The following is a 10,787-nucleotide window of genomic DNA, read 5'->3' as shown; positions in this document are numbered from 1 at the left end:
GCCAACTGCACTGCCATTAACAATCACTTCATAGGAAACAGTACACACACAAAGTTTCATCCAAGAACTATAATGTTTTTATATCTAAATTCTTTATTTATGCTTTTTTAACTTTATACTCCTTCCGTTCCATTACTTTTGGGCACGAAAAATTAATAAATATGCAGAAAGTAGATAAAATAGATTGATGAAAATTGTTTAAATATTAGGTATAGAGGGAAAATATATTATCAAAAAAAAATGAGACATTTGTATTATGAAATCTCATCATGGATAGTGAAACATTTATAATGAGACGGATAGAGAGTATTATTTATAATAAAAATAACAATGTTATATTTTAATATTTGTAAATGCGATATATTACTGTATCAAAAATTAAAAGTTGTGTTGCAAATCAAAAAAATGAGCAAAGTGATATTGCAATTAACCCAAATATGAGTAATAAACACTCCCAATAAAAGACAAGAAGATAAACAAAAGAAAAGAACATCATCATTCATCAATGCCAAAACAGCAATTAGATTCAGTAACAACAGTAAAATCACGATTGAAAAATCTGTTGTACACCAATAAATCTTAATTAATTCTGCCCTTTTCCATTGGATTTCCCCACTGTCGCACTCGCACTCGCACTCGCACAGTCGATTTTTTCCAAAAATTCCCTTGCTTCACGTTCCATCATTTTCACAAAGGAACCAACTAGCAGCTCACTCAACAAGGGGCAGAGAGTGAGAGAGTCGGTCATATTTCACAGACACACGAACGTGGGCATACTTTACATGTCTGTATGTATTTGGGTAGTGAATCGTTTAATAGGGTGAGATGCAATTTAATTTTCTCCTCATTCACTTTATTTACTACTCTGATACTCTGATTCTACTTTGCGGATTTCTGTGATTTTCTTTTATGTTTTGATATTTTGAGCCAACTCCGCAAAATTGCTGTGGTTATTTGGGACAAGTAGATCAGATTTAGGTGAGGGTCTTTGTTTTCGTTTTAAAAAATTTCATTATTCTGAAGCAAGCATTTTGGTTGAGGTTATAGTTCGAAACAAAGACTCAAATTTATAGTATGTTTTAATCCAAAATGATCTAGAAATTCATCATTTTCTTGTTCATCTATTTGAGAGATGTGCTTTCCAGAAATAACTCGAATGCCTTTCTTAATCTGTAAGAGAAGTTGAACTTCTTTTGATTTTCTGAGGTGAATTTGTTTCTGCAGTTATTTGAATATCTAACAGCGGTCTTTGCATAGCCATGGTTAGGTGAGATTGATTGAATTTATTTACTTTTGCTGTATCTTTTTATGACTTTAGTGGTGAAGAGGGTCCTCACTCAACAGTCAGCAGAAAAGTCATAAAAGTATTGGGCCCATTATCATGTGAATTTATAAAGGTAGACTGACACAGTGTTATGTCGGAGATTATGGTTTTTCAAAGTTCATAAAGTCTGTTAATAATGGCATCTTCATAAGTCCCTGTTCTCTCTCTCTATGCATCAAGATAGAACCACCCTTTGAAACCCTTTGAGCTTCTAGTTTTTATGCTTAGAGTCGGTAATTGCTGCTTCCATTTCCTGCTGTATTTGGTGTCTTTTTAACATATTTTTCAGAGATGTGTTACATGGTGCAACTTGTTAATTATCTGATGTAATTGTAATATATCCTTTTTGCTTTATTTTTGTTTAACATAATCTGGGGATGTTGGTTTCTCAGATATGATGAATTTTTGATCTCATATTTTTTCAAAAATAAAATAAATTATTTATCTGATCTACTAGCATTCAACTCATCTTTATATCCGCAGATTGTAGAAAGAGCCCAACAATATGAAACCTGAAGAGGGGAAAAATCAACCAGATAAGAGTTCTAGGACGGTATCAACGGCACTAGTGCTTCTTGTGCTGAGTGGGATATCATTCTATCTTGGTGGGATTTTTTGTTCACAAAATTACAGATATGGCATGCTGGATATTGGCAATGTGATTCAATCTTCGAACACAGTAGCTATATTGCCTTTCCAAATCAAAGCTGTTACGTTTCCTGAATGTGAATCGAGTTTTCAGGATTACACACCATGCACTGACCCGAAGGTGATCTCTGTTTCACTCATATCTTGGTTGAGGGCCCTTTTTTGTATGATATTCCTAGCGTGGCTTATGAAATGAGATTATTGCAATGCTGTAGAGATGGAAGCGATACCAACGCCCTCGTCTTTCGTTTCTGGAGCGCCATTGCCCTCCGGTGTTGGAGAGGAAGGAGTGCTTAGTTCCCCCACCTGATGGATACAAGTCGCCAATAAGGTGGCCAAAGAGCAGGGATGTATGTTGGTATAGGTAAACGAACATTTCGTGCAAGAGTTACGATTCTATAGTAGTCTAGCGCTGTTCAAGAATCTTGATGGTTAAATGGTTGGGCTGCCTCAGGAATGTTCCATATGATTGGATTAATAAACAAAAATCAAATCAACATTGGCTGAGAAAAGAAGGGGAGAAGTTTTTCTTCCCCGGAGGTGGTACTATGTTCCCAAAAGGTGTTAGTCACTATGTTGATTTGATGCAAGATTTGATTCCAGCAATGAAGAATGGAACTGTCCGGACAGCCATTGATACAGGATGTGGGGTGAGTCCAAGGTTATGATCTAGATTGATAAGTCTATTTTTGCAACATGAGATGATCATATTATCTTTTCCTGTGTGGGTGCAGGAGCCACTATGCTTGATTATTGCCTTGTTTCACTCAACAGGTTAAATATGTAGATAACTGCCTCGTAGTATTAAACTTCACCTCTTGATTTTTTTCAGGTGGCTAGTTGGGGAGGAGATTTGCTGGACCGCGGGATTTTGACAGTCTCTCTTGCTCCAAGAGATAACCATGAGGCTCAAGTTCAATTTGCGCTAGAACGTGGAATCCCTGCAATGCTGGGAATCATCTCAACGCAGCGACTTCCTTTTCCTTCAAACTCATTTGACATGGCACATTGCTCGAGATGCCTTATTCCGTGGACTGAATACGGTACTTACACCCTCAAAACAGAGCATGTTTACTCTTTAACTTGTTTCCTTTGTGTTGGTTCCCCAAAAAATATATTGTTCTCTTTCGGACTTTAGGGGAATGAAGCTTGTGAAAATATGTCCGACCTTCTGAACTTCTGGCGTTTTGCAAGGCTAATTTTTTGTAAAATTGTACTCATGGAAGACTTGCCTAACATATTTAGTGATAGAAGGCTCATTCTGGTGCATCCGGATGCATGTTTGCATTGGCACTAATTGAGGATTGGTATACCTAATTGGGGTTTACTAAACCCTAATTGAGGGTTGGTGAACCCTAATTTGGGTGGATGGACACAAGTTTGCCTAGAGATAGTAGTGTGTTGAACACCAACATAAGCTGCCTTGTGTTGTATAAAACACTAAAATTTGAATGTTTTATGGTATGGCTGCACCTTCTTTATAGTCTAACCATTGCAATCATCACCATCAGGTGGAATATACCTCCTAGAAATACATCGTATTCTTCGCCCTGGGGGTTTCTGGGTGCTCTCTGGCCCCCCAATTAACTATCGGAGACGATCAAGGGGATGGAATTCAACTATTGAAGAGCAGAGATCAAATTATCAACAACTGCAAGAGTTGCTAACCTCAATGTGTTTCAAGTTGTACGATCAGAAAGGCGATATTGCTGTTTGGCAGAAGCTATCAAACAACAGCTGCTATCAAAAGCTTGACGCCCCCAATAACTACCCACGTAAGTGTGATGATGGCACTGAACCTGATTCAGCCTGGTACACCCCAATGAGGCCTTGTCTCGTAGCACCTGACCAAAAGCACAAGGCAATAGCACTGGGCTCGTTAGTGAAATGGCCTGAGCGCTTGCATGCATATCCAGAGCGCGTTGGTGATGTCCGTGGCGGCAGTAGGTCTGCTTTCAAGCGTGATGCAAGCAAATGGGAGACACGGGCGAAGCACTACAAGAAACTGCTACCTTCGTTAGGAACCAATAAGATCAGAAATGTCATGGACATGAACACTGTGTATGGAGGTTTTGCTGCTGCGTTGATTGATGATCCCCTATGGGTTATGAACATCGTTTCCTCGTACGCGACAAACACACTGCCAGTTGTCTACGACCGTGGCCTCATTGGAACCTATCACGACTGGTAAACCTGAACTAAAAAATGTGCCATTCTTAGACATTTTTTTGAGTCCTACTATCGGATTGGAATATAATGCTGACTATTTCTCATCTTTTTAGGTGCGAGGCTTTCTCCACGTATCCCCGAACGTACGACCTCCTTCATCTAGACGGCCTCTTCACCGCTGAAAGCCACAGGTAAACGTATATTATGTCATCCCCATGGCGCATTCACTGTCAGTTGAGGCACGATCTGGTTCATATTTGGGGATTTTGATGAAGCCTAATTGGGTGGATAGTGACACGAGTAGTTACATTGTTGTGCAGGTGTGAGATGAAGTATGTCCTGCTGGAGATGGACCGCATTCTACGTCCGAATGGGTTCGCCATAATGAGGGAGTCGGCGTATTTCGTGGATGCTATCGCCACCATAGGTAAAGGGATGAGATGGGGTTGCCGGAAGGAAAGCAATGAACGTGGCGACGTAAATGAGAAGATATTGATTTGCCAGAAGAAACTGTGGTACTCCTCCATCAAAAGTTCTAGGTAAATTACATGTTTTTTAGTGTATAAATCAGATATGTTGTAGAAGCCATAAGTAGTAAGATCTATATCAGTTTTGTTTTTTTGCTTCCCATAATTATCACAACTTCAAATCGAGGCTTGACTAACTATTTCAAGACTGAGAAAAAAGTAAAGGAGTGGAAGATGGGATTGGGAATCAGGACAGGAGTGCTCATTTGATTGAAACAATTTCACTTTTATATAACCAGAGAAATCAGAAGCCTGCTATTCGAGGTAAACTTCGTTTCGATTATTTTTCCATTCTGTTTTTGGTTATGATGTTTCGACGTGTGTAGAACTGCACTGTCATATTTTACTAGCACACGCCCACTCGTGCGATGCACGATCAGTATCGAAACTGAATGATATTTTAAATAAATAAATATGAATACTAAATATATATAATTTAAAAATAAATAAATGTTGATATAAATCTAAATAAAAAATTGAAATTATCAACGACATAATTTCAATAAAAAATATGAATTCGAAAATATATAAATTTTCAATTTTGTATTTTCAATTACCAATTAATTGATTTTCATTGATAATGTGTACAAATATATAAATTCACCAGTAATATTCTAAGATGTTCAAAACTATTTGTTTGCATATAGTTTAATAGTATATTTTTTGACTGCATATTTAATCATATTTATGTAGTCATTTTGTTTAAATACAAATTCTAAAATAAAGTTCCTATACAACATCTGAAGAATTGATTTTGCGAAAAAACAGGATTCGTTTTCATAATAAAAATGGTCAATTTATTAAGTTTAATTTTATAATATTGAATAATGATGTTGCAATATTTTAGATGGGGTTTCGACTTTCATAAGAAAAAAATTATCTGAAAAATGATTTCATCCGTGAGTCGTAAGTGCATACGTGCCATGTAATTTGAATAAACATGACAATATTTATTTTCATATGTATCAAAATTTTTATTTGTGTATTTTATTGGAAAAATAATTTTTATCAATGGGTTAGCGGAAAAAAATAAAGAGTTGAACGTGTCATTCATTTTCAAAAATAAAATGTGGAGTATATGATTTAAGTAAATTTGAATAGACATGCTACTACAAAATTAAACTCTTCAATTTATTTTTATGTTACTCCCTCCGTCCCACGAATCTTGACACATTTTTCTTTTTGGGCCGTCCCACGAATCTTGACACGTTTCCTTTTTGGGTCATAATTATTACCTTTTCTCGCCTACTTTATCACCTTTATTATATTATCTCTCCTACTTTATCACTTTTATTACCTTCTTTCTCCTACTTTATCAATTTTATACTCTATTAATTACACACTTAAAACACTAATCTACAACTCTTTAATTCCCGTGCTGAACCCAAACGTGTCAAGACTCGCGGGACGGAGGGAGTATATTTTAAAGAGAATCAATAACGATTACGTTTGAAAACATACTAAAAATTTAATAAATCTAAATCGTATTTGAAAATATATATATGTATATATATATATAAATTTATATTAATATAAAATTCACTTAAAAAATTATGTTTAACCTAAAGAGTTCTAAAATGAATAAGGGTTATTGGTATATAAATGCACCAACTTTAGGCCTATTTTGATTTTTAACATGAATTTTCAAAGGTGCCAAAAACTACATCAACTCTTTGATTGTAGCAATTTTGTCATACCAATTTTTGAATAATTAGAAACCAACCCCTCCATTAACACCTAAATTCACAATTTCCTCAAAATAAAATTTCAAGACTGAAATACCCTGTTGAATTCCTTATTATTATAAATTTTCAGGTAATGGCCCAACATGTTTCCGTAACAATACAAAATTATTCTAAACATAAACCAACATTATACCTTTAGTCGAATGGTCTTCTTCAGGAGTTAGTTCTTGTTGTGTTTTACGGACAGTCTGTCCCCAAGGCTCCGTCCAACCACGCGCTCGCAAGGGATGGTTGCATCCTCATTCACTAAGTTCCGACGTAAAGTATTTTGTTGGAAAATGAAAGAAAATTTTTACTAAACCGGAAAGTTGAGTAAAGCAAAGCGTTTAAAGAGGAATTATAAGATATTTAATTTATTTCATAATATCTCCCTAAGGGAGGAGACAACTTGTTTAGCTACTCATTAGTAGCTTAATACTTGTATATATAAAATTAAAAGAACTAAAAAACTTTAAAACTAAAACTTTGAAAACTAAAAATATAAATATTACAGAGATAGATTTCTAGAGAGAGAGTGTGTTGTGTGAAGTTGTGATTGTTTTCGATGATCTCTTCTCCCCAGAACTTCAGTTTTTATAGAGGTCGAATCCCCTCTATAAGTCTTGGTAGTTGGCCTTGGATTCTTCTCCCTCGAGGCCAACTCATGGATTGCGACTGCCACCTTCTTTTGTCGGTCATGATTGCCGACACTATGTAGTGTCTTCACATGGAGCTGAACCTTCCTTTTATTATTTTGCAATAATTGTTGGTAGGGGCCAACTGCTTTTCCTTCCACTCAGCCTTGTTTTATGCCTTTTGGTGAGTGGAGCTTTTGTAGGATCATCAACTTTCGCCTTTTCTGCCAGTAGGTAATTTGTCTGCATCTACCCACTTTTGTCGTTTTTCTTTTAGTGGGTGGTCCTCCTGTGGAAATTCCCCAAATAAGGGAAATTGACATCCAAGTGGGAGATAAGCAGGTGCTGAAACATAATCAAAGTTTCAGATTGGGAGCACCAAGGCTATCGTTCCAAGGAGATAGGCTGACCTCAAGGTCCTTAGAAAGAAGTTTATCTCACTCCTACGAGAGAAAGACGATTCAGGAAGCATCAGCTCTAGGCATAAGAGTGAAACTTAAATGCCCCGAAGGATGGAGAAATGTTTCCACAAAGATTGATACAACCGAAAGGAAAAATCAATTTCCTTGCAACACGTATTATTTGGCAAATCCAAAAAGCAATCGATATATCGGGATTCTGGAGATTGGAGGCTTTGAGATCCAGGTCGAAGACAAAGCCGGACAAGAAGCTGACATCCTTATCTTAGGACGAAATTTCCTTGATCCAATGGTCAAGGAAAGCAAGTGGAGTGGAGATCACAATTGGCGAAAATCGGTTTCTGATCCAATGACGAGTCCATTCTCGATCTACATCCCTGTAGGGATGTTATACGAGAAGTTTAAAACGGAATATTTTGCTGCTTATATCGATTCAGGAGCAGGAATCTGTACAACAAAACGAGGAGTCTTTCCAACAGAAGTGGAAGAAGAACTACCTCGAATTGCGGGAAGGGATTTCTCAAATAAAATTTTACTCTTATCAAAAGGAGTAAAGCAGGCAGAAATACTGATCGGCGGAGCAGGACAAACACCTTGGTACAAGGTTAAGACTCCACCCATCTATTTCCACGATACAGGTGCAGATATTCTATTTGGAAACAATTTTCTGCAAACCTTCAAAAGGTATACACAGGACAATGAAGCTAAACGGCTTGTGTTCACAACCAATTGTGACCACAAAATCATTGTGCAAATGTTTGAAGGAACTTTTAATCGCTCGATGCCAATCAAATTCCGCAGCAAGCGTGGTGATGAGGGCAGGCTCCGGAGACCACAAATGAAGGATCAACGGAGATTCAGAGACCACAAATGAAGGATCAACGGAGATTCAGAGATGTTCTGCTCAAATGCAGAGCCGAGGGATTCCCAGATCTCTCCAAGGAAGAAACACAGATCCTCAAAGTTTCCTTGATATCACATAAACATATTAAGGAAGAAGAACAGGTGTCCATAGCCGATGTCAAAAGGAGAATCCAGAAGTGTTATCACGAGGATTTTTTGGCGTGGTGGGACAAGAACCAGCTCAAAGCCACCTTGAAAGTTAAAACTAGAAAGGAGCATGAGTTCGTAAGGTTCAGACCTATCCTGATGAACACTCAAGATCAACAGGATCTGAGGAGTATAATCAAGGAACACCTTGATTTGAAGTTGATCGAACCAGGAAACTCGCCTTACAGTAGTCCTGGATTTCTGGTAAGAAATCATGGGGAGATCAAACGAGGAAAACCAAGATTGGTCATTAATTACAAAGGGATTAATGACATTCTTGAGTTCGATGGATATTTCATCACAAGCAGAGAATACCTCATCAACTGCATCAGAAGTGCAAAGGTATTCTCAAAGTTTGATTGCAAATCAGGGTTTTACCAGATTCGCATGGAGGAAGGGAGTAAGAAGTTCATAGCCTTCTCAACTCCACAATGACACTATGTCTGGAATGTCATGCCAATGGGGCTAGCCAACGCACCTCAGATATTCCAAAGAAAGATGAATAATCTTTTCAAAGATTATTCTTCATTCATGTTTGTTTATATTGATGATATTCTTATTGCATCAAAAAACATTAATGAGCATGTCAGGCATCTGGAGATCTTTGCGGATGTTTGTCAACAAGAAGGACTAGTGCTGTCTGAAAAGAAGGCAATTGTGACAACCCAGAAGATGGAGTTTCTGGGAATCGAGATCGATGAGTCGGGAATAATTCTACAAGATCATATTGTGGAAAAGGTTCAGAAATTCCCAGAAGATCTCAAAGAAAAGAAGCAGCTCCAAAGCTTTCTGGGGGTTGTTAACTTTGCTGGGATGTTCATCAAAAACCTTGCAGAGCATAGGAAAATCTTCAGCCCACTTCTGAAGAAAGATGTTCCATTTATATGGAAGGAGGAGTATCGCGAGGGTATGAAGAAGCTAAAAGAGATTTGCAAAAATCTCCCAAAGCTTTCAATACCACAAGACGAGGACGAATTAGTCCTATACACCGACGCGAGTGATTCTTGGTGGGCAGCCGTGCTCACTAAAATCACCCCTTATGGAGAGGAACCATGCAGATACTGTAGTGGTCTTTTTTCCGACAGTAAGGCTGTGCGATGGCACATCAACGAGAAGGAGTTCTATGCAGTCAGAAAGGCATTCAAAAAATGGCCGCTATTTTTATTTGCAAAGAAATTCGTTTTGAAAGTCGATAACACTAACGTTAAGGCTTTCTTAACCAAGAAAATTGAATCTAAACCTGAAAAGGCTAGATTACTTAGATGGCAAGCTGAATGCCAATATTATGATTTTGATATTGTCATTTTGAAATCTGATGAGAATGTTCTTGCAGATTTCTTAACAAGGGATGGAGCCAACTGAGGTTGACACCATCATCATGAACCAGAGGCAACTCCAAGAAAATATGGAGATGCTACAACAAGAATGGCAAGAGTGCGTACTCCATGCCAAACAAGCTGGAAGGATACAGTCGGCTGATGAAGCCAAAATGTCTGACCGTATACAAGCATGTCTTAAGAAGATGATAAATCTTCATGAGGCAATCCACGAGCCGCTCCTGCGCGGGATTAGGGCTCCCCTGATCGAAGCAGGCATTATCGTACCGGCCAGATTACCGGTAGCAGGGAATTCAAATACCCCTAACACGAGTTCTGAGGCTAAGGTGTCAAAACCGGATCCTCAAGAAAAAGATGTTGCTAAGGCTTCACCGTCCGAACCAACATGTCAACCCTCCAACTCTGGGGAAAAAGAGGGAGAGATCAGCCTTAGGCTGGTGACGGGCAAATCTAAGGTTGATACTAATTTTGTTGAAATGTCTCCTTCTTGGCAGCTGTACCAGAGCAGATGGGAGAAACTCAACACAAGGAAAGGCATTAACCCGGGAAACTGCCAGGTTGATGTCGGAGAAAAATATCCGCGGGTGTGGATGACCACCGGCGCCCATCCACAGGATGTTAAGGAATGGTATGAGTTTGGAGCTCTGGCTTCAGTTTATACCATATCTCCAGCATTCACCGAAATTAAGGGTCTACCAAAATGGATCCAAGAGACGGTGTATGATGCTTGGGCAAACAACGAGTCCCTCAAACGATGGGATGTTTTAGAGCGATACTTCTTCAGTGCAGCACCAGAACCAACAGGGAAGGGGAACCACGAAGCTTTCCATTTCATAAAGCTTCGAAGACCCGACAACCAGGCCTTAAACCGAATCAAGGTCCCTGATTATCAGTCCTCAATCGTCGCCACATACAAGGAGAATCAAATCTCCACCGGACGAGCATGGGGATTGT

The 10,787-nt window shown here is 38.3% G+C and overlaps 1 protein-coding gene across 6 annotated transcripts; it reads left to right on the top strand.

The window, feature by feature from the left end:
- The first annotated feature begins 483 nt into the window (after window positions 1-483).
- Window positions 484-4,937, top strand: LOC130987086 (probable methyltransferase PMT20). 6 transcript variants are annotated; one of them, XM_057910689.1, is made up of 8 exons: window positions 484-820; window positions 1,808-2,093; window positions 2,188-2,336; window positions 2,427-2,622; window positions 2,805-3,015; window positions 3,484-4,159; window positions 4,255-4,332; window positions 4,462-4,937. In XM_057910689.1, the coding sequence occupies exons 2-8, from the start codon at window positions 1,830-1,832 to the stop codon at window positions 4,682-4,684; spliced, it is 1,797 nt and encodes a 598-aa protein (XP_057766672.1). In that variant the 5' UTR covers window positions 484-820; window positions 1,808-1,829; the 3' UTR covers window positions 4,685-4,937. The 6 variants fall into 6 exon arrangements, with proteins under 6 accessions (XP_057766672.1, XP_057766675.1, XP_057766677.1 ...); XM_057910692.1 differs by having other exon boundaries at window positions 575-978; window positions 4,462-4,858; XM_057910694.1 differs by lacking the exon at window positions 484-820 and adding an exon at window positions 1,324-1,397 and having other exon boundaries at window positions 4,462-4,858.
- Window positions 4,938-10,787: the final 5,850 nt, after the last annotated feature.

Source organism: Salvia miltiorrhiza, chromosome 5 (genome assembly GCF_028751815.1).
Source record: "Salvia miltiorrhiza cultivar Shanhuang (shh) chromosome 5, IMPLAD_Smil_shh, whole genome shotgun sequence".
In the NCBI taxonomy this organism is placed as follows: Eukaryota; Viridiplantae; Streptophyta; class Magnoliopsida; order Lamiales; family Lamiaceae; genus Salvia; species Salvia miltiorrhiza.
This window is presented reverse-complemented; position numbering and strand designations above follow the sequence as displayed.

Bases quoted from the DNA above. Each gene is read 5' to 3' on its own strand.
- LOC130987086 (XM_057910689.1), top strand. From the start codon at position 1,830: ATGAAACCTGAAGAGGGGAAAAATCAACCAGATAAGAGTTCTAGGACG. The intron at 2,337-2,426 runs GTAAACGAACAT...GGGCTGCCTCAG, and splicing joins AGGGATGTATGTTGGTATAG to GAATGTTCCATATGATTGGA. The intron at 2,623-2,804 runs GTGAGTCCAAGG...GATTTTTTTCAG, and splicing joins CCATTGATACAGGATGTGGG to GTGGCTAGTTGGGGAGGAGA.